The sequence below is a fragment of the Panthera uncia genome, chromosome D1 (assembly GCF_023721935.1).
Source record: "Panthera uncia isolate 11264 chromosome D1, Puncia_PCG_1.0, whole genome shotgun sequence".
Taxonomy (NCBI): domain Eukaryota; kingdom Metazoa; phylum Chordata; class Mammalia; order Carnivora; family Felidae; genus Panthera; species Panthera uncia.
This window is the reverse complement of record NC_064808.1, coordinates 9555286-9579246: the sequence shown is the minus strand read 5'-3', so window position 1 is coordinate 9579246 and position 23961 is coordinate 9555286. Positions and strand designations below refer to the sequence as shown.

General features: G+C 42.5%; 1 protein-coding gene across 6 annotated transcripts in view; it reads left to right on the top strand.

The window, feature by feature from the left end:
* Positions 1-6861: 6861 nt before the first annotated feature.
* LOC125932829 (B-lymphocyte antigen CD20-like) overlaps positions 6862-23961 on the top strand; it is a 36266-nt gene continuing 19166 nt past the window's right edge. For 2 of the 6 annotated variants that reach the window (XR_007460763.1, XM_049645495.1), the window contains exons 1-4: positions 6862-7235; positions 11553-11647; positions 14032-14175; positions 17495-17551. Coding sequence is in view for 3 of the 6 variants with exons in the window: in XM_049645495.1 (XP_049501452.1) it covers positions 11603-11647; positions 14032-14175; positions 17495-17551 (246 nt within the window). In the remaining 3 variants the exon portion in view is untranslated. Of the gene's footprint in view, positions 7236-11541; positions 11648-14031; positions 14176-17335; positions 17552-23961 lie in introns of those variants that run through there. The other 4 variants (XM_049645488.1, XR_007460765.1, XM_049645504.1 and 1 more) reach the window with 4 other exon arrangements.

Genomic DNA, 23961 nt, shown 5'->3' with positions numbered 1-23961 from the left:
GTGATCCTCTCAATAGATGCAGAGAAAGCATTTGACAAAATACAGCATCCTTTCTTGATAAAAACCCTCAAGAAAGTAGGGATAGAAGGATCATACCTGGAGATGATAAAAGCCATATATAAGCGACCCAACACTAATATCATCCTCAATGGGGAAAAACTGAGAGCTTTCCCCCTAAGGTCAGGAATCAGACAGGGATGTTCACTCTCACCACTGTTATTCAACATGGTATTGGAAGTCTAAACCTCTGCAATCAGACAACACAAAGAAATAAAAGGCATCCAAATCAGCCAGGAGGAGGTCAAACTTTTACTCTTTACAGATGACATGATACTCTATATGGAAAACCAAAGATTCCACCAAAAAACTGCTAGAACTGATTTGTGAATTCAGCAAAGTTGCAGGATATAAAATCAACACACAGAAATAGGTTGCATTCCTATACACCAACAATGAAGCGACAGAAAGAGAAATCAAGGAATCAATCCCACATACAGTTGCACCAAAACCATAAAATACATAGGAATAAATATAACCAAAGAGGTGAAAAATCTATACACTGAAAACTATAGAAAGCTTATGAAGGAAATTGAAGAAGACACAAAAAAATGGAAAAAGATTCCATGCTCCTGGATAGGAAGAACAAATATTGTTAAAATGTCAATACTACCCAAAGCAATCTACATATTCAATGCAATACCTATCAAAGTAACACCAGCATTCTTCACAGAGCTAGAACAAATAATCCTAAAATTTGTATGGAATCAGAAAAGACCCCAAATAGCCAAAGCAATCTTGAAAAAGAAAACCAAAGCAGGAGGCATCACAATCCCAGACTTCAAGCTATACTACAAACCTGTAATCATCAAGACAGTATGGTACTGGCACAAGAACAGACACTCAGATCAGTGGAATAGAATAGAGAACCCAGAAATGGACCCACAAATGTATGGGCAACTAATCTTTGACAAAGCAGGAAAGAATATCCGATGGAATAAAGACAGTCTCTTCAGCAAGTGGTGCTGGGAAAACTGGACAGCGACATGCAGAAGAATGAACCTGGAACACTTTCTTAAACCATACACAAAAATAAACTCAAAGTGGATGAAAGACCTCAATGTAAGACAGGAAGCCATCAAAATCCTTGAGGAGAAAGCAGACAAAAACCTCTTTGATCTTGCCTGCAGCAATTTCTTACTCAACATGTCTCCGGAGGCAAGAGAAACAAATGCAGATGAACTACTGGGACCTCATCAAAATAAAAAGCTTCTGCACAGCGAAGGAAACAATCAGCAAAACTAAAAGGCAACCGACAGAATGGGAGAAGATATTTGCAAACGACATATCAGATAAAGGGTTAGTATCCAAAATCTACAAAGAACTTATCAAACTCAACACCCAAAAAACAAATAATCCTGTGAAGAAATGGGCAAAAGACACGAATAGACACTTCTCCAAAGAAGACATCCAGATGGCCAACCGACACATGAGAAAACGCTCAACATCACTCATCATCAGGGAAATACAAATCAAAACCACAATGAGATACCACCTCACACCTGTCAGAATGGCTAACATTAACAACTCAAACAACAACAGATGTTGGCGAGGATGTGGAGAAAGAGGATCTCTTTTGCATTGCTGGTGGGAATGCACACTGGTGCAGCCACTCTGGAAAGCAGTATGGAGGTGGCTCAAAAACTAAAAATAAAACTGCCCTATAACCCAGCAATTGCACTACTAGGCATTTATCCAAGGGATACAGGTGTGCTGTTTCGAAGGGACACAAGCACCCCCATGTTTATAGCAGCACTATCAACAATAGCCAAAGTATGGAAAGAGCCCAAATGTCCATCTATGGATGAATGGATAAAGATGTGGTATATCTATACAATGGAGTATTACTCGGCAATCAAAAAGAATGAAATCTTGCCATTTGCAACTACGTGGATGGAACTGGAAGGTATTATGCTAAGTGAAATTAGTCAGTCAGAGAAAGAGAAAAATCATATGACTTCACTCATATGAGGACTTTAAGAGACAAAACAGATGAACATCAGGGAAGGGAAACAAAAATAATATGAAAACAGAGAGGGGGACAAAACCAAAGAGACTCATAAATATGGAGAACAAACTGAGGGTTGCTGGAGGGGTTGTGGGAGGGGGGATGGGCTAAATGGGTAGGGGACAATAAGGGATCTACTCCTGAAATCATTGCTTCACTATATACTAACTAATTTGGATGTAAATTTTAAAAAATAAAAAATAAAGTTAAATTATAAAAATAAATAAATAAACAAACAAACATAAAAAATTAAAAAAAAAAATACCACTAGTCCTGGAAGAAACCAGTAATACTTAAATTCTTTATTTCTCCACTCCAAGCATGTTTTGACATTCAAACTCATTCACAACTAACTGAAAGTGTGTCAACCTTTGATAGGAGAGAAGGAATAGAAATAAAAACCAAAATCAGGTGAGAAAATGAGAGAAGTTCAGGGAAACTCAGGTCGGAGGTGTGTATGGGCAATTGGAACAGAAGGCGTAAACCCAGGTTCTCACCATTTACCGAACCCCATCCAGGCTTCTGGGGTGTGAGCGATTCATACGAAAATAACCTGATATAAAAGAAAACGTCTCAAAGGAAGACAGAATTGAAAAATGTTTAGCATGTCGCATCAAAAGGATTCTCCAGTCGTTTCGATTTGAAAGTAGCTTGGCCAGAGAAATCAAGTGATGGGTGATGGCGCCCTTTTTTATTTTTTTTAATAGAAATATACTTGACATACAACATTTTGTAAATTTAGATGTACAACATGTTGGCTTAATACATTTATATACTGGAATATGACTGCCATGGGAGCGATGGTTAGTGCCTCTATCCTATCACATAATTAGCATTTCTTTTTCGTGGCTGGCATCACAAAGATCTGGTCTCTACGATCATCACTCCAACAGTCAAAGGCAGAAATCATGCTCCTAGCCAAAAATGGAACAAAGAAACAACATATACACAGCAACAATGAATGCCAGCTAATTTTAGCCCGTGGGTTCCAAAGTCTTGACCCTCTGCTGGAGGGTTGGCCTTGGGGATGGAGAGGACCAACCGAGAATGGAATGTAGGAAACAAGGGAGAAGAGACGCACCAAGACAACTTTGAATGTGAAATTATGTTTTGTGTTATCACTTACGGTTATGCCATCATAGCAAATGGCACTGGATAAAATACAACTTGATGTTAACTATAATGAAGTTATATTTCACATGTTTTCTGAATTCTTTCATCACGTAGTAACCAGTAAGCATAGCATCAAATTTGATTAGTTTAAATTTTATTAGTTTCACTAGAAAACTAAGCATTCATGTATGTTTATACTAGGCGTTTAGTGTTTATGAAGCGTGGTCATTAGTTTCCAACCTAAAAGGGAAAAAAGGAAAAGAAAAACACCAAGAGCAAATGGGTTGTCGATTCCTGGGGGCAGGGAGCGAGGGAGGGGAGGGTCCTGAATGGTGAGAATATTCCCATTAACATCCCTTCCAAAATGTCCACTCAAAATCCTGTGGTCTGACATAAACGGTCCTCTCTGATCAGTTTTTCAGATATGCCTTGTCTGCCCAGAGAAGAGATGACTCACGAAGAGGTGTCTCTCAGAGTCCAAGAATTAATATTCTTATTCAAGAATAACCTGAGAAAAGCAGAGAATATGTCAAAATGAGTAATGTTTATTTCAACCCGATTGCGTCCTTTCTCTGAGTCCCTGCATGCTGTGTCTCTGAATCAAACTACCGAATCAGAGTAGGTCTTTAATTGGGATGAATTTGGAAAGTCATCTAGTAGAAAAATTCAATGACACTTTTTAAAATGCACTAATTATCAATTTAACACTCTACTTATCTCAGGTTCATGATACAAGAGAGTCCTTTTATTACACATTAAGGAACAGAAGAACCATCGTGGCCTCAGGCCAGAATAAAAAAGTTTAATGGTGAATGAAGGAAGAATATCACCATTTTGTTCAAGCAGCTTTCTAGAAACACATTTTAGTAAAGTTTGTCCCAATGTGTCTTTTTCCCGGTTCTGTAAATGAAAATTAAAATGAACGACTCTGGTTCTATTTTCCGTATGGGGGATGTTGAGTGCGAAGTTCTCCCAGTTTGGATCCAGTGGTCTTGAGCTACAGAATTATTTTACTCAAGAAAACCCCAGGGCCACTGTCCAAGGTGTACCTTCCCCCAACAAGGGTCCTTCCCCAAACAAGAGTCCCAAAGCAAGAAGCAGACCTATTTGGAAGAGATGTGTTTAGAAGACACCACCAGATTCTGTCCAAAGGGAGAAAGAGAAAGTAAACATCTTCCAGCAATCAAAGCCCCGGGTAAGACCAGAAAGCCCCGGGATTTCTCAGCTCCTTAATAAAGCTCTTTAAAAGAAAAACGGGAATGGGGTGCCTGGGTGGCTCAGTCAGTTAAGCATCTGACTTGAGCTCAGGTCATGATCTCACAGTTCGGGGGTTTGAGCCCCATGTCGGGCTCTGTGCCGACAGCTCAGAGCCTGGAGCCTGCCTCGGATTCTGTGTCTCCCTCTCTCTCCCTGCCCCTCCCCTATTTGTGCTCTATCTCTCTCTCTCAAAAATAAATAAACATTAAAAAAAATTTTTTTTTAAGAAAAATGGGAATGCAACCAATGAAGATTCCTGTGGTCCTTGTGGCGGGTGGTGACATCACTGATTTCCCATTCCCAGATTGAGGTTTAATGGGTCAGAATACAGGTTATAAAACTGATGAGAAACCTTCAATGGATCCTTCACCCTCCAGACAAGATCTCTTCAGAAATCGACTTGCTCCAACAGATAACCTTGATCAAGGCACAGCTGTGTAAAACATACATACAGCTGTATTGTCAAGTGGTAAGATGAGGATAAAAAAATGTGTATATCTGAGGAACACTCATATAAATACATAGGAAACTAAATCGACATAGAAGACATTGAAGAAACGAAGACGGGTCTATAGTCGAGAGCTGGCTTTTTGAATCTCAACACTTGGAAAAACGAAATGGAGACTTTTCACAACATTACAGGAAACACAATAAATTTGGAGGAAAATAAACATTTGGAAGAACAAAAACTTCTAATTGGAGTCATTCCTCCAGTACAGTATTTTTTTTTTAAGTTTATTTATTTATTTTGAGAGAGAGAGAGAGAGAGAGAGGAGCTCGAGCAGGGAAGGGGCAGAGAGAGAAAGAGAGAGAGAATCCCAAGCAGAGCTATCAGTGAGCACAGAGCCCAACAGGGGGCTCAAACCCATGAACCATGAGATCATGACCTGAAAGGAAACCAAGAGTCAATGCTTAACCAACTGAGCCACCCAGGAGGCCCTGCCTTTAAGCTTCAGAACTTCTTTTACTGGGGGTGCGTGGGTAGCTCAGGTGGTTAAGTATCTGACTTTGGCTCGGGTCATGATCTCACAGTTTGTGGGTTTGAGGCCCACGTTGGGCTCTGTGCTATCAAATCAGAGCCTGGAGCCTGCTTTGGATTCTCTCTCTCTCTCTCTCTCTCTCTCTCTCTCTCTCTCTTTTTCCCCCCCCCCCCCCCCCCGCCCCTCCCCCACTTGTGCTGTGTCTCTCAAAAATAAACATTTGGGAAAAAAGTGTAAAGGCACATTGACCTCCAAATAGGAAGAGAATCTTAAGAGCAGTAATTCTCTTGCTTATAGTTTTGAAAATCAGTACAGGAAACAATGAGTTCTCTCCAAACTGGGAAGCCAAAGAAACATTTCCTTCAGGTGGGCTGTGCTGCCGATGGAAAGAGTCCAGAATCTGTTTTACTGAGTGTTCAGGATTCACAGTCCACTGGCGGTCCCAGTTGTCGCACCCACCCATGACCAGATGGACTGGGCGGAAAAGCCCTGATGTAGCCGCATCCTCTTGAAAAGACTTTCTCCAGTCTGGAAAGAAGGTGGCAACATCAGTGTTCTCATGGCTCACACACAGTGGTTGCTATGAACACCACATCAGAATGAAAACTTAGGGCTAGCAGCCCTGTACTCTGTTTTCCAGAAATAAGCTGTAAGGGAACACAGTTCTTACAGCTCAGACGGAGGAATTATTGCAATGAGGCTTGTCTGAATATGAACATGGGCTCTAGGGAGGGAGAGAGGGAGGGAGGAAGGAAGGATGGGAGGCAGGAAGGGAATAGGGACGAGATCTCCAAAGGAGGCTTGGTCATAACAAGATGGAGGCAGGGAGGAAGCATAATGTTGATGGGGTAATATTTTAAATTTTTTTAATGTTTATTTATTTTTGAGAGAGAGAAAGAGCACAAGCAGGGGAGGGGCAGAGAGAAAGAGGGAGACACAGGATCTGAAGCAGGCTCCGGGCTCTGAGCTGTCAGCCCAGAGCCCCATGCAGGGCTGGAACTCCTCAACTGTGAGACCATGACCTGAGCCGAAGTCCTTAACCGACTGAGTCACCCAGGCACCCCTCCTCGTTCATTCATTCTTACTCTGCGCCAGACATAGTGTCACACCCTGGGAATAGCTGGTTGCTATTCCAGTGGCGAGGGAGGAAGGACTGTGGAAGATTCTCGGCGGCAGGGAACTTCCATGACGTCCCTTCTCCAGAGGGATGTCTCTGCAGAGTTATCAGCGGGAGGGTAGAGTCAAGCTGGGCTTCCTCCCCTGGGTGTGCACAGGTCCAAGGACACAGCATGGTACAAACACGACCAGTGAAGGGTGGCATCGCTGTCCGCCCACTACCCCAAGGTCACCGGGGGAGCTTGCGGGCTCAGGGGAACTGTGGGGTCTCATCACGCAGCAGGGGCCCGCGCTGGGCTCCTCGCGCAGCACGCCCCGCCCCGACGCCGCGCTCTTGACCGCAACCGCAGCGTTAGAACCGCGCGAGGTGGGGGATGAGGGGCACAACCGAGGAAGCAGCGCCCCACCCGGCTCCCCGGGCTGGGAGGCCCCGAATTGAGGGTTCCACCTGCAGGATCACGCACCTCTGGCCCTGTGCTCAAGGCATGCCATCGGTGTAAGCAGCCTTGGCCGGGTTGCCTCTCGGTCACGCTGAACCGGACGGAGGTCGCCAGGCCCTGGACTGCCTCGTCCTGGGTTTTCGCTGGGAATGTTGTACGGGTAACACTACTTGAGCGGAGAAGATCCATGCTCCCCCTACGCCCCCATTCGGACGGCTGGGGGACTTACCACGCTCTGCCTGGGAGAATCTTCGGTCCCTGGAAGTAAGTAATGGCCGGAGGGAAAGTTGACCTTGTGACTCCTGCAGTTCTCAGGCTCCACCCAGTTCGGCTTCCTGTTTGAAACCGTTTGCTTTCTCTTTTTATCCTAATGCTCCACATCTCCGTAATGAGAGATTCTTGAGTCTCGGCTTCAGCTGTTTTGTGTGGTCAGTGTTTTATCACCTTGAGGGGTGTCTGCAGGGTCCCCCAAGGGAATTGTGTATGTTCCCATAGCTTAGATGGAAGGCACTCAGCGGCAGACATGCCGTCCAGATGTGATGAAAGGCTATCTCGAGTTTGAGCTTGCTTTTTAGGGCAGTAATAATAATAATACAATCATGGCTATATTGTATACTTACTACGTGCCAAACGCCTTTCTAATTTCCTTCTCTTTTAAAAAAAATTTTTTTTAACGCTTATTTATTTTTGAGAGGGACAGACAGAGCAGGAGCAGGGGAGGGGCGGAGAGAGACAGGGAGACACAGAACCTGAAGCAGGCTCCAGGCTCTGAACTGTCAGCACAGAGCCCGTCGCGGGACTCAAACTCACGAACCGTGAGATCATGACCTGAGCGGAAGTTGGATGCTTAATGGACTGAGCCTCCCAGGCGCCCCTCTTTCTCTTTAATATTGACTTCATGAATGGTATAAACCCATATACCATATACTAAGAATTATCACCTAAAATACCATGAAATGAAAGTCAATTCAGTTATGTTTGCAGAACATGCGGACATTTGTTTGTATGATGCAGTTATTCAACAATCATTGAGCTCCTAAAATGTGCCCTCTACTGTGCTTAATGCACAGGGTTACTGAGTAGTCTATATGTTAATACATGTATAGAACTTAGAAAAGTACCCGGCAGGGTGAGCACTCAGTCATTTTTAACTTCCTTTTTTCTTTATATTTCCTAGGGTAACAGCAGTTTTAACAGATACTGTTTTTATTTTTTAAGATTTAATTTTAAGCAATCCCATCGTCCAACATGGGGCTCAGGCTTACAACCGAGATCAAGAGTCACGTGCTCTACTGACTGAGCCCGCCTGGTGCCCCCAGATAGTTTCTAAACATACTGGGGGTTGCAAATAATCTTACCAGACCCAAAAGAAAAATAAAGTGTCTCAGTCCAAGCAAGGTTACAGTATATGGGTTGTCAGATCCTGGATCGCTGGTGGAGTTATAGGATCTGGTTCAGCAGCCCAAAGTTACTTATATTTGAGCACCCGTTATCAAACTGAGTCTCTTCGGAAAGTGAGTCTCTGTTACAGCACAGGACATTTAGTTCCGTGCCTCTCACGTGAATAAGAAAAGCTTTCAGTTTTGCTTAGCCATCACCTCCTACCCCTCCTTTATCCCACCGTTACAGGTCACTGACCTGGCCGACTGTAATAATTGGAAATGTATGAATGCCCTCTTAAACTTTCATTGTAATATGTACAGTCATCTAGGGTTTACACTGAATAAGTGATGGCAGGCTGAGTCTGAGCGTTAATTCTCTTCTGTGGGACATTTGGCTAATGGATCGTCTTGAAATGCAGCGTGGACCTATCCTTGAACTCGCGATTGTTTGGAAATAACATTCAGTGCTAATTTCTGCCCTTCTTTTTTTTACCTGGGAAATGAATGAAACCTGTAGTGACAAACAACTGTTTGATGCCCCTGACACTGAAAATAACCACCAGTGGACCATAGAGCTGACGCGTTATATTCGAGTACATCTTTCATATGTATTCGTGTATGTCTTTATATGTCATCTATGTCTTTATACACTAATTTGTGCTTTAAAAATGGATATCCACTAAAAAGGAGAAAGGAAATACACATATGCACATTTTCACTTTCCTACCACTTCAAATCAGTGAAAATTGAAATGCATCCTAACATGTCCACATCTCGTAAGTGTTCTAATCATCTTTAGTAACACTTTAAGTTTTCTCTTTTGTGTATCATGATGAATTTGTGGCCTTTTGTAGACAGGTCCTTTGAAATGATGATGATTTTTCTTCTTTTTTTGGGGGGGGGGCGGTATTCAAATGGCCTCAACTTAGCCCATGAGAGCCCCTGAACCTGGTTTCTTTGTCTTTTGGGCACTATTTCTAACATTCTCAACAGCATCCTTGCTTTCTTTCAAGAAGAGGATGTCCGGACGCATGATGTTTTTCTACAGCAACAACCCTCCTGATTCCTTGTGCAAGAAAAGACAACTGGAGAACCAAGCATGAGCACTAGGGTTACACGTGAGAGTACACAGTGACCAAAAGCTCTATTTCTGTTGGACACATTTTGGGAACCACGCTAGAAACGATATTTATTTCGGAAGCGATCTGGGTTCACACTTACTCTTTTTGTTTGAGACTTTATTGACTATCAAAACTCTCTACTCTATTGATTACATCTGAATTTGTGGAATCCAGCCATATTTCCCGGAAGTGAGTCCCTCTTTTGCTGTCTTTGCCATCCGCCCTTCCCCCTCATACTAACAGTATTCTCTGCAAAACTGTAGCCCCAGTCACATCTGTCAGCCCAGGGCCACCAGACAGATCTTTCTCCCAAAACTTTATGCCTGCAGCTGCAGCATAGAGCGTTGGCTCGGTCCCAGCCTTGTCTTTTTAAACAGTCATTTCCTCCATGTAATTTCTCTCCAGTTCTCTCTTCCTTTGTTTAACCAACACAAGGGCAAGCCACTACATCTGCTGGAAAACAGACACCAGTAGGTGCGTTAAAGCTAGTCTCACAAGCACACTCATACTCCGAGTGTGATTACTGTATCTTCCCATAGCTTTTACCACCATGTCATTTCCCAAAATTCTGTCTTCTCTCCCCTCCCCCTCCTCTTATATCGCCCAGCGGTATTGGTTGGTGCCAGGGTATCAGATACAGTAGCCACAACATTTCAGGCTTGTAAGGACAAATATTTATTTTTCACTTGTGGGAGTTTTGTCCAATGCTGCAGGTCAGTTATGGGCCTGCCTCTGTATGACTTCCTTCTGGAATCCGCACTCACGTACAGCCAATCCTGGGAAATGATGTCCTCACAACAGAGGGAAATGATAGAAACTTCCAATACCTCGGTAGGTTTGGGCTCAGGCTTGGCTTGTGTCATGGCCTTCACCTTGGACCGGTCAAAACACGTTCCAAGGTCACATCCAATATCAGCGAGGTAGAGAGATACATTCTTTCCATGGAGTGGACAGTGGACACTGCAAGGCATAAGGCAACATGTGAAGGTGTATAACTCTGTAACAAAGGGAAAACAACAATTGGAGACAATAATTCAATTGACCATAGCTGCGAACCTTACGCACCAAAAGCCCTTGGAGAAGGCTACTGGACAGAGCCTCTGGCAATTTTGTCAATTTAAGATACAAAATACCGCCTTTTGTTTTAAGCTTTAATACCTAGCCATTATTCTGGAACACTATGGAAATTCTCACTTGATGTTCATCCTCTTACACTTGTTTTAACTAAAATAAAGAGGAATTTGTCTTAAAGATGCAGGTGTGTTTCGTAGATAGGTCTAAGAAAGCTACTAGAATCAGGGAGGTGAGAACCATTAGAGATTTTTAGGGAGTCCTCTCACTCCATCTCTCTACTCTGGGTGTTCTCTACTCTTCTTTCCAAGCCCAGAACGGGACTATATTGCCTTGGTGCTAAACATAACTTCCTGGGAAGGGAACTCTGATTGGCTCAATCAGAATAAGATGCCCGCATCTTTTTTTTTTTTTTTAATGTTTATTTATTTTTGAGACGGAGAGAGACAGAGCATGAATGGGGGAGGGTGAGAGAGAGAGGGAGACACAGAATCTGAAGCAGGCTCCAGGCTCTGAGCTGTCAGCACAGAGCCCGACACAGGGCTCGAACTCACGGACTGCGAGATCATGACCTGAGCCAAAGTTGGATGCTTAACTGACCGAGCCATCCAGGCGCCCCAAGATGCCCACATCTTATCCAAGCAACTACGGCTAGAGTGAGAGACATTCTTGTGAAGACCAAACATGGCAGCCGGAAACCCTAACTTGGGTGACCCAAGGGATTTGTAGGAGCAGGTAATTCCTAGAAAAGGTGAAAATAATGAGAGTGGGGCACTGACACCAAAAGGTAACAACTCAGTCTCATTTAAAGACCAGGAAGGAAGCGTAACACCTGAGAAGTAGCTCTTGGTTTTTGACAGGAAGTTACTAGGTACGTAACAAAGAGTGATATAAGTGGGTTGATTCAAATCTTCTTTCAAGGAACGTAGTGTAAAAGTAGAGTCTGCACTATGAGGTGCCTTTTCTCAAAAATAATTAGTTTACCTTTTCTCTATATTTCTCTACAGAAAAAGAGTCCATTCACTCTCTACAATTTCTATACCATATCTTCATTAAAATGTCAGAAGGATACACCCTAAAATTGGAGACCAGAATACTGGGGGTAAGGACTAAGTGCTACTTAGGTTAATAAATGGTGAGTGTTCCATCTTCCTAACATAAAAGGGAAGAGACATTGGCCACATCCACCATGAACTCCCCAAAGGAAGGAAAGTTGATTAAAGCGTTCTGAGGCTATATATAGCTAATTGGACACAAATTACGGATCCACAAACCATTTCTGAATAGGTCAACCACGCCACGACCTATTTTAGCAAATATGCTCTGAGATGGGTTATGAATCTCATAAGCAATGAGAAGGTCCATTTTCTGCCTTTGTTTGTAAACAGGTCAAAACAAACTTATAGATCATAAATGAGGTGGTTGGACTCAGGCAATGGACCCAAAACCAGAAGGGGCTGGAGACACTGGAGCTCTGCGGCCGGCGGCCATTTGATAACATTGGGCTCAAAACACGCTCCCCTTATATTTAGCTCTGACGTCATATTGCGTATGTGTTCTCCCTCTCACCTCTCCTAAAGCTTAGAATGCTATACCCTTTTGTATCACGCGCTAATATCTGTGGGGGCTCGAAACACATTTCAGTATAAGCCAGCAAAATTAAAGCATGGCCTAGGAAAATTCCCAACATAACAAGTCTATGATTATCTCCAGCTGGCTGGAAGCGATTTGGCCCACTGCCAGAACGCAGGGTACAATTGAATGTAGCAGAGCCTCATGCATGGGGGGACAGGAAGGAGGGGCTGCTGGTGTTTTCTCTACCTCATCCCCCCTTGCCATGGTGTCTTACAGCTGGATTGCTTGCTCCTTGTCTCTGTATCTGGCCTGGACGGTAGCCATGGCAATATGTGGGAGGAGGTATAGGCCTGTCACTGGCCATCCATTGACCTACCAGTAAGATCCACCACCTGAAAGAAGATAAAGGGTTTAGGATCTTCTACTGAGTGCCTCCTACTAAACCCTCCCACTGAGCTCAAGAGTAAGTCAGTGGATTCATGGCCCAGAAAGGAGTTGATTCAGAAGAGTGTGGCAATAGTGGGCAAGTCCGTGGGATCCCATCCCAAACTGCCATCCCCCATGTGCCAGATCCAGGCAGGAGTCACCAGTAAATGCGTGGTTTTGTGTTGTCTCAATGTAAACTTCAAGGGAGAGGAGGATCATCACCCAATAGCCACTTCTTGTCTTTCTGTGACAGTTAATTTTATGTGTCAACTTACCTGCGTCACAGGGTGCCCAGGTATTTGGTCACATTATTTTGGGTGTTTTTGTGACTGTGTTTTTATTATTTATTTATTTATTTATTTATTTATTATTTTCAAGTATAGTTGATGTACAGTGTCACATGAGTCTCAGGTGTACCACATGGTGATTGGACAAGTCTATACCTAATGCTCTGTTTGCTGCAAACGTAGCCGGCATCTTTCACCATGCAACATTATAATACCATTGACTATATTCCCTCTGCTGTCCCTTTTATTCCCATGACTTATTCATTCCATAACTGGAAGCCTGTGTCTCCCCCACCCTCTTACCCATTTTGCCCATCCCCACCACCTCCTGCGAAGGTGGCTTTTTTAGAGGAGATTAACATTTAAATCAATGAACTTTGAGTAAGGCAGATTGCCTTCCATACTGTGGGTGGGCCTCATCCAATCCGGGGAAGGCCTGGCTAGAATGAGAGGCTGACCTTCCCTGCCTGCTTCAGGGGTTGCAGGCGCCCTTGTCACTGCTGTGTGTGTACGTGGCCCTGCTCCATCTGGAGAATAAGGCCCGGCTCCACGCATGGCCCCTGAGAATACTTAACAGTTATAGAAAATCAGAGGTCACAGGAGAGGCTTCCTTCATGCTTTTCTGAACAGAGCCAAGGGCCGTGGTCCAGAGCGTAATTACAAAAGTCAGCACAGAGTATGAAAGTGAGCAGAGCAACAGGTAACTGAAGCTTAATTCCGCAACAAGCGAGGATGAAAGAATGAGGGCAAGGTCAAAAAGTACCTTTTTGGGTTGGTGGTGGAGGATGAGAACTCATCTGCGAGCTAGAGTTGATCTCACAGACCCAATGGTAGGAAGGAGAGGGGTGTCGAGGCAGAGCCTGAGAGATCCCCAGGGCCAACAGCCCTCCCTTTGATCACGTGTCCTCCTGAACCAGACAAATAGACTTCTGCTCTTTATTTAACAGGAACCAACTAGAAAATTAAATATCTCTGAAGATTTCTATGAAACCAAAACAAATACTCTCGGTTTAAATAAATGTGGAGAGCTCCCCCTCCATTCGTGGCTGCCCTTTTCTTCTCTGACACATAATTATTTCATTGCAACTTCAGAAATACCGGGATAAGCTGGATATTGCCATGACCTTTCAGTCATCGTATTGTAATCATCTGTGGTAGATTTGACTCGAGTAATAACAATGGCTCTCTCTTCTCACAGGCCGTGCAAATCATGAATGGCCTGTTTTACTGCGCATTGGGCTTTCTCTGTTTTGCATTATTTGTCGAAGAAGAGAACAGAGAAGCTACTGGTTATATCCCTGTCATTGTTACACTAACTTACGTATTTTGTTCATCAACATTTGTGAGTAAAACGTGGTGTTATTGATTTTAACCTATTTCTTTTTTCTAACGTATCCAGGGAATTACTCAAGAGATCAAGCAATGAGCTAAAGACTCGGTCAATGTCTGACTCTAAGGAGCTCATTTTACTATGGAAACAAAATGGTGGGCAGGAGTGGAGAGTAGATACTCAGGAAAAGTCTTTTTATGTTTGTTGCGCATTTTGAGAAGTTCCTTGTGAGGGTGAGGGTGTGCGGGCAGAAAAGATTTTGAAGGAGTATGCTTGAAGAACAATAGAGAGAGTGGCTATCTGGATAACTATAAGGCTTTTTTGGGGATGGGGGGGAGAGGCAGAGTGAAAATCCAAAGGTCTGAGCTTAATGTTTGGGGCTATAGTGATTTTTAGGGAGGTTACATACGGAAAGAAAAGGGTCATGAGAGAGCCGTCAAGAATTTGAGGAAATGAAAACAGAGATTTCTTTTTCTGTTTTTCATTCATACTTTTATTTATTTATCAGTTAGAAAGGTAGTATACCACAGAATGGGATTCCCCAATATGTGTGCCACAGAACACCAGTACCACAAGAGAGTCTGCGCAGAAGGAGCTCTGAGGTCATATAGTCTATCACACCCCTGTTTGCAGAGTCATAGTATCCACTGTGATATTAAAGACTTGGAGAGGTATTGCAGGAGAGGAACTTGTCTAAAGGTATTTAAGTGGCCGTTTACAACACTTGCGATTTGACTCACTATCTATCCCTTTGTTGACTAACATCTACTAATATCCATGAAACTTGTAGTTTGTTGTTGCTGTTGTTTTCTTTTTTTTTTTTTTAATGTTTTTATTTATTTTTGAGACAGAGAGAGACAGAGCATGAGCAGGGGAGGAGCAGAGAGAGAGGGAGACACAGAATCCGAAGCAGGCTCCAGGCTCTGAGCTGTCAGCACAGAGCCCGACGCGGGGCTCTAACTCACAGACCGTGAGATCATGACCTGAGCTGAAGTCGGACGCTCAACCAACTGAGCCACTCAGGCGCCCCCGGATCTTGTTTTTCAAAAGCAAAGCCTCCAAGTCAGACAGTTCTGCCACTTAATTTGTGAATCTTAGTTCTCTCATCTGCTAAAGGAGGCTAATAGTCACCATCTAGATTATTGCTTTGAGGATCCAGTAGGAGAATCTATGTACAGGGCCAACACAGTATCGTTCTATTTCTGTTTCCTCACCCTCCTCATTTTTTTCAGGAATTCAATAAGTACATATTTATTTATTTTTGCATTTTTATTTTTAGTTTTTAATTGACATCCAAGTTAGTTAGCATCTACCGTAATAATGATGTCAGGAGTAGATTCCGCTGATTCATCTCCTCTGTATAACACCCAGTGCTCATCCCAACAGGTGTCTGCCTCAATGCCCCTTGCCCACGTAGCCCGTCCCCCCACCACAACCCCTCCAGTCGCCCCGTTTGTTCTCTATATTTAAGAGTCTCTTATGGAAAACAGAGATTTCTAAAGTGGGTCTTTCAGGGGTGCCTCGGTGGCTCAGTCAGTTGAGCATCCGACTTTGGCTCAAGTGAGGAACTCACGGTTTGTGAGTTGGAGCCCCGCCTCGGGCTCCGTGCTGATAGCTCAGAGTCTGGCGCCTGCTTTGGATTCTGGGTCTCCCTCTCTCTCTCTTCCTCCCCTGCTCGCGCTCTCTCTCTCTTTCAAAAATAAATAAAGATTAAAAACTTTTTTAAAGTAAACTTTAAAAAATAAATAAAATAAAATAAATACAGTGAGTATTTCGAGTAAGGCTATTGTAATGTTTCCATAGGCCATGGTTGCTAAAGTGCCCACCAGAGACATGCCCAAATCTCAGGGAAGCCCAAAGCCATGGCTTCGTACAAGTTATTTTTTTGTTCACAGTTACATCTAATCCAGAAGCAAATGACCAATCGGGGTGATCGGATTCATAAGCAATGTGATCTAATAACACAACCGATATTCCAATTGTATCAAGAGCCCCACTGAGCAGAGCCAGAAAGTTAACCAAAGGCCACATTTCCCCTTAGAGGAGAAAGGGTCTTATTAGTTCCTTATCCACCCTTTTGCACTCCTCAACCAAAAACTGGGCTTCAAGGGAGAGAAGATTTGAATGTAATGACTTTTTGCAAAAAGGCCTCTGACACATGCAACTATAACAATTTCACCTACGGGGAGGGTCAAGTAGTAAGTGGTCTGGAAGGGAGACATTTCCTTAGAGGCTTTCTTACAGTGCTAGTCCCCAAGTTGAGGGCATTTACCAACACTCAGAGATTTCTGGAAAGAATTGTATGTCATAAAGAGAAATGCTTTAAACTGGGAGAGTACCATGAATCACGTAGAAAGGATCCTAAGCCCAAGCCACAGAAGAGAAGCTGTAACAGCAGAAATTAGCCACAAATAGTAATTATTCAATTTCATACTAGTGTGTATCAGGCACCATCCAAAAGTGCTTCAGGTCTGTTTTATATAATTGCCCCAACGGCTCCGTGATCCCTACTCTTGCTCCCCATTTTACAAATTAGGAAACCAAGACTTAGAAAAAAATGTACATAAACTTCTACAGAGTGACCCAGCAGTAAAGTGTCAGAGACTTTTTAAACATCAGGTCAAGATGCCCGGGCCTCCATGACAGGATCTCATCTTCCGGGACTGCGAGATCTCCAGCCCTGAGTCAAACCTTTGTTAACGCTGTGGGCAGATTGAAGGCGGGTATAAGCTATAATACCGTTGGAGAAGATGATTAAATTCTTGATATACCAGACACAACAAATCTTTCGACGGGCGCCAGCAGGTGACGTTAGCACTCAGGACGTGATGTTTGTGGAAGACAACCTGTCACTCTTCAGATCAAATGTTTTCTGAAGCTATTTCTGTTGATGACATCTTTCTTCCACAGCGTGATGGGGGGAGAGTTCTTGCAAGTGAGAGGCGCCCCACTGGCTGCTAGGGATGACTTTCTAATGATGCAGGTCATAAGCTTAATAAATGACACTCCAAACCAACTTTTACTACTTTTATGAAGTATCAACCTCATAAAATCATTGTGAGGTGGCTAAGTCCCGTCGCCAACCCAAAATTCCCTTAATGGCCAGGGACGTTAAAATATCTTTTCGTCTCTGTGACACCTGTGACAGAGGAATGGGACGTTCATTTTTCAGAGCGTCCACTGGTGGTCATCCCAGGACTGCAGGAGTGAAAACCGCTTTCTTCTGAGAATTCAGGGATACGTTAGATCTCGAGAATGTCACTGGGATTGGGAAAGTTTGGGGGACCGTCAACAGGAGTGGGGGTTTACAAATGCCTGTTTCTATCCCCAGTTCATCACCTCGGGCTCCATCAGCATACAAGCACAGAAGCATCCTACAAAATGCAAGGTATGTTGAAATGCTTGGAACAATGCCGAAGATAAAAAGGTCACCTGGCATGAACTGGAGAGGAGCGATTACTTCTGAGCCACGTGTTTTTTTGGTTTTGATTGTTTGCTTTTTGTTTTTGTTGTTGTTTGTGGTTTTTGCTTTTTTGTTTTTTTGTTTTGTTTTGTTTTGGTTTGTTTTGCTTTTGCGGGGGATGGGGGGCTTTTCCAAACGTTTGGATAGGAAAAAAAGTCATTTGATTTTTATAAGGACGCCCTCCAGTGTGTATTTTGAGTATGGGTGTTAAGGAGGGTGTAGCGTTGAGGAACCGGTTTTATAAGGCGTCTAGTGTGAGGATTTGGATGGAATAAATCATTTCGAGCTCTCTGAAGGGGTAGATAGAACCAAACAAAACTGACCTGGGAAGGGAGGCAAGGTGGGTCGGGCAAGCTCAGGAGATCAGTGTTTCATTAGGGAAGGACATAAGACAGAACGACGTGTGAAAAGAGAATTGTCTTCGGCGAACCCAGGTCCAGACACTATCATTGGAGTACAGATCAGGCATCATTAAAATATGCTTAAAGGAGTCACATTCGCCTTGAGAACTTCTTCCCCCCATGGCGGTTAGGATCACAGTTCTGGAGGTCGCCTGCCTGAATTCAGGCTCTGACTACCTTACCACGGACTGTGTGGGCAAGTTACTCTACTCTGTGCTCACACTCCTCATCTGAAAAAACATATGGCCACTAATACCACCTGCCTCAGAGGATTGTTTTGAGGGTTAAAAGTGAGTAAATGAGCACCAGTCCTTGGCGTGCAGCCAATGCTTATTAGCTCTGCGAATCAGAACCTAGTGAGGAAACAAGGTGCTTTCAGGGACTGGTGAAAGAAGAAACTGAAAACTCTTGTTTCATCATTCAGGGAAAGGTCTGCCTGCCCTTTTAGTGGGTTTTGCCCCAAAAAGGATAAGGCCAAAGAGACACAGGAGGCTCCTTGGCTCAGCAGCCACTTAGTGGCTATAATATGGGCATTAAGCTTTTATATCTTTTTTTAACTTCTACCACTATTAACATAGTTTTCTATCGTAGCCCTTTTTCTAAGCTTTGCCGTGGATTTCCAGAGTGTACATGTGACCCAGGTGTTACCTGGCATTGCTTTTCCCCCGGGGATATAAGTACAGTGGACCTCAAAGCCCAGGAAGGCCCGATGAGATTTTGCAGATCCCTGAAACTGACACTCTCATGCTTCGGTTTCTCTGTTTGAGCATACAGTCCCAATTTTTTTTTTTAATTTTTTAATGTTTATTTTTGAGACAGAGTTCAAACGGGGGAGGGGCAAAGAGAGAAGGAGAGACACAGAATCTGAAGCAGGCTCCAGGCTTTGAGCTGTCGGCACAGAGCCCGATGTGGGGCTCAAACTCACGAGCCGCGAGATCATGACCTGAGCTGAAGTCAGATGCTTAACTGACTGAGCCACCCAGGCGCCCTGTATACTGCTCCAATTTTGCTTCACAACATCAAAAAACAAAATAACCCACAGAAAAAACAAACCCAGGCATGAATGAACTTGGCTAAACTTGGCCTCTTGCTCGGTTTTCACAAAAACTCACGAAAAGTTTTTTTTGTTTTGTTTTGTTTGTTTTTTCCTTGAGGGATGGTGGGGGAAGATCATGACTCTAGTTTCCCAAGGTCTAGCCATGATCCAGCTCCCCCTGTAACTCTCCCCCCAACCTCCAGCCTCGCTGTTTTCCGCTCTCCCTTTCCCTCTCCTCACTCCACCTCAAGAAGCAAAAATAGACTCTTCTTCGAGACTCACGCAGAGTAACTCTATTTCCTTCTCTGGAAACACTTAACATCACTCCTCACAGAAGTGCAGACACTCTTCTACCTCAGGGACACTTGCCCAGGAGTTTCCCAGACTAATGTGGCTCAACTTCATAAGAAGAAATCAAATAATGATTTATCAGGTCATGAAAAAATGCTGTGGAAAAAATTATCCTAATGGCAGCACAATATTCTGTTATACTTAGATACCATCATGCACGTGTGCTCAAATTCCAATATTCAATCAAAAATAGTTACTGAGTTTCAGGCCTGTTCTGTGTATGTAGCATGTATCCATGAGCAAACAAAGATTGATTGCCTCCATGGAGCTGAGACCCTAATAGCAGAATAAAGACAATAAACATGACAAGTAAGGAAACAATACAGTGTGCTAGAAGGTGATAGCTGCCATGGAAAAAAAAGAGACATATTTTTTAATTTATTTAAATCCAAGTTAGTTACCATACAGTGGAGTATTGGTTTCAGGAGTAGAATTTAGTGATTCATCACTTCCATTAAACACCCAGTGCTCATCTCAACAAGTGCCCCCCTTAATGCCCATCACCCATTTAGCCCATCCCCTCCACCCACCTCCCCTCCAGCAACCCTCAGTTTGTTCCCTGTCTTTAAAAATCTCTTATGGTTTGTCTCCCTCTCTGTTTTTATCTCATTTTTCCTTCCCTTCCCCTATGTCCATCTGTTTTGTTTCTTAAATTCCACATATGAGGGAAATCATATATTTGTCTTTCTCTAACTAACTTATTTCACTTAGCATAACACACTGTAGTTCCATCCATGCTGTTGCAAATGGCAAGATTTCATTCTTTTTGATTGCCAAGTAATATTCTTGTGTGTGTGTGTGTGTGTGTGCGTGCGTGTGTGTACCACATCTCCAAATTAGTCTTATTAAGTAGGTGGCAATGGGGCAGAGCTTGAAGGAGAAAGTTAGCCACACTGATGGCAGACAGGATAGCATCCCCAGCAAAGGGATCAGCCATTGGAAGAGCCACAGAGTGAAAGCATATCTGGCACCTTCTGGCAAGCAGGCCAGTGTGGCTGCAGCCAAGTAGCTTAGGTTATGGGAGCCAGATCCTGCAGGGCCTCTTTGATGAGCTCTTGCCCTGAGGAAAATAGGGAGAGACTGGAGTATTCTGAGGAGAGACTTGATGAGGGTGTGCCTTAAAAGGATCATTCTGACAGAAATTCGCTTGATGATTACATGCAAGAGGTGCCAGGTTAGAGGCAGGGAGGCCAGTTACAGGGCTACTGTCAGCCAGGGAAAAGATGGCAGTGGTTTGAACAGAATAGATGAAGCGGAGGAAATGATAAGTATTTGGCTACTGGATATATTTGAAGGTGATGCCAACAGGATTTCCTGATGGGTACAGGGTGTGAGAAACAGAGAGAAACCAGGAACTAAAGCAAAGTTTTTGTCTTGAGCAATTAATTGAAAGGATTGAATTGGGAATCTCAAGATATGAAATAATATTGAAAGCAATGAGACTTGCCAAGACCTCCAATGGAAGGGAAAAGCAAAGAAGAAAAGAGAAGGCTGAGCCCTAGGGCACTCCAAGATGACGACTAGGAAGAAGAGGGGGAAAATAATATTTTTAGTTGAAAAGTTTCTTAATTTACTGTCATTTCCTAAAGAGTACAATGTTACTTATATTTTATTCATGTGTATCCCTTCAAATTAAAGCCGAAAATGAATGTAGGGCATATGTCTTCTGCCCTAAAATTTAAAAAATTATTTTTTAAAAATAAAACCCATTAGGCTGCCCCTTAGTTGGGTATAGATATTTGAGTTCAACAACTGTTATTTTCTGAAAGCATACCAACTTATTTTCATGTTAACCTGGAAAAATCTTTAGCTGCCTAGGTAAACATATACCATCTTAATCAATTCTGGGTTTTTTTTAAGTGTACAATTCAATGATTTTTTTTTTTTTTAGTGTATTCGCAGATGTGTGTGACTGCCGCCACAGTCAATTTTAGAACATTTTCGATGCCCCAAAAACTAACCTTGTATCATTTAGCTATTTATTGTTCCCCATACCACAACCCCCCATTTTCCCTAGCCCTAGGAAACCACTAATCTGTGTTCTGTCTCTATAGCTGTGACTAGTCTAAACATTTCATTAAAAAAGCAATCATATGGGAATGCAAGCTGGTGCAGCCACCCTGGAAAACAGTATGGAGGTGCCTTAAAAAACTAAAAATAGAACTACCCTACAACCCAGCAATTGCACCACTAGGCATTTATCCAAGGGATATAGGTGTGCTGTTTCGAAGGGACACATGCACCCCCATGTTTATAGCAACACTATCAACAAGAGCCAAAGTGTGGAAAGAGCCCAAATGCCCATCGATGGATGAATGGATAAAGAAGATGTGGTGTATAGATACAATGGAGTATTACTCGGCAGTCAAAAAGAATGAAATCTTGCCATTTGCAACTACGTAGATGGAACTGGAGGGTATTATGCTAAGTGAAATTAGTCAGAGAAAAAGAAAAATCATATGACTTCACTCATAGGAGGACTTTAAGAGACAAAACAGATGAACATAACAGAAGGGAAACAAAAAGAATATAAAAACAGGGAGGGGGACAAAACAGAAGAGACTCATAAATATGGAGAACAAACTGAGGGTTACTGGAGGGGTTGTGGGAGGGGGGATGGGCTAAATGGGTAAAGGGCATTAAGGAATCTACATCTGAAATCTTTGTTTCACTACATGTTAACTAATTTGGATGTCAATTTTAAAAAATAAAAAATAAAATTAACAAATAAAATATTTCAAAAATTTTTAAAAAGTAATCATAAAAAAAGCAATCATATAATATGTAATTTTTCATGAATGGCTTCTTTCACTTAGCATAATGCTTTCAAGGTCCATCCATGTTGTAGCATATGTGAATTAGTACTTCATCTTTTCTATGGCTAAATAATATTCCATGGGTGCTGCTACGCTATATTTCATTTATTTTCATTTATCCATTCATCAGTTGCTGAACATCTGGGTTTATTCCACCAGGAGTAGTGCTGTTGTAAACACGTGTGTAAAATATTGGATTTGAACATGTTTTTAATTCTTTTTAGTATATACCTACGAATAGAACTGCTGGGTTGTATGGTAACTCTGTTTAACCATTGAAGGAAATGACAGTCTATGGTTTCTAAGTGACGACACCATTCTCTACTTCACCAGCAGGATTCGTATTTCTCTATATCCTCACCAACACTTATTATTACCTGACCTCAGACTTTAGCCATCCGAGTGGGTCTGAAGTAGCATTTCACTGTGGTATCGCTATGCATATCCCTGTTGACTACTGATGTCATGCATCTTTTCATATGCCATTGGCCGCTTCTGTGTCTTCTTTGCAGAAAGGTCTGTTCAAATCTTGTGCCCGTTTAAAATTAGTTATTTAGCGGGGCATCTGGGTGGCTCAGTCCGTTAAGCATCTGACTTCAGCTCAGGTCATGATCTCGCGGTCCGTGAATTCGAGCCCCACGTCGGGCTCTGTGCTGACAGCCCGGAGCCTGGAGCCTGCTTCGGATTCTGTGTCTCCCTCTCTCTCTGCCCCTCCCCTCTCGTTCTCTGTCTCTGTCTCAAAAATAAACATTTAAAAAAATAATGACAAAAGTAAAAATAAAATAAAATTAGTTATTAGCCTTTTATTATTATTCAGTTATAAGAGTTTTTATGTACTCTAGATACAACCCCTTATTAGATATATGATTTACAAATATTTTCCATTCCATGGATTATATTTTCACTTTCTGAATAGTATCCTTTGAAGCATGGAAGTTTTAATTTTGTGGAAGCCCTAACTTATCAATTTTTCTTTTGATGTTCTTGTTTTTGGTGTCATGTTTAAGAATCCATTGCCACAACCAAAGACCCAAAGAGTTATGCCTGTTTTCTTCCAGGCATTTTATAGCTTTAGGTCTTATATTTAGGTCTTTGATCCGTTTTGAGTTAATTTTTGTTGATGATGTAACCTTAGGGCCCTATTTCATTTCTTGCATGTGAATGTCCAGTTGTCCCAGGATCATTTGTCGAGAAGACTATTTTTCCTTCATTAAATTGTCTTGGCACCTTTGTGGGTTTGTTTCTGGACTTCACATTCTATTTTATTGATCTATGTGTCTTTTCTTATGCAAGTACCATAAAGTCTTGATTACTGTAGCTTTGTGGTTCATTTTAAAATCAGGAAGTGTGAGTTCTTCCATTTTTCTCTTCTTTTTTCAAGGTTTTTATTTATCATTCCGAGGCTCTCAATGCCATACAAGTTTTAGGATCAGCCTACCAATTTCTGTAAGGAAAAACAGCTGGAATTCCGATAGGGATCTCACTGAATCTGCAAGTCAATTTGGGGAGTATTGATCTTAACAGTATTAAATCTTCACATCCGTGTGAACGTGGATATTTTTGCATGACTCTTTCAAAAATGTTTTTTCGTTTTCAGAATTTTGCACTTCCTTTGTTAAGGTTATTCCTAGATACTTTGTTCTTTTTGATGGTATTGTAAATGGAATTTTTTTTTAGTTTTATTTTCAGATGGTTCATTTCCAGTGTATAGAAATACCATTGATTTTTATG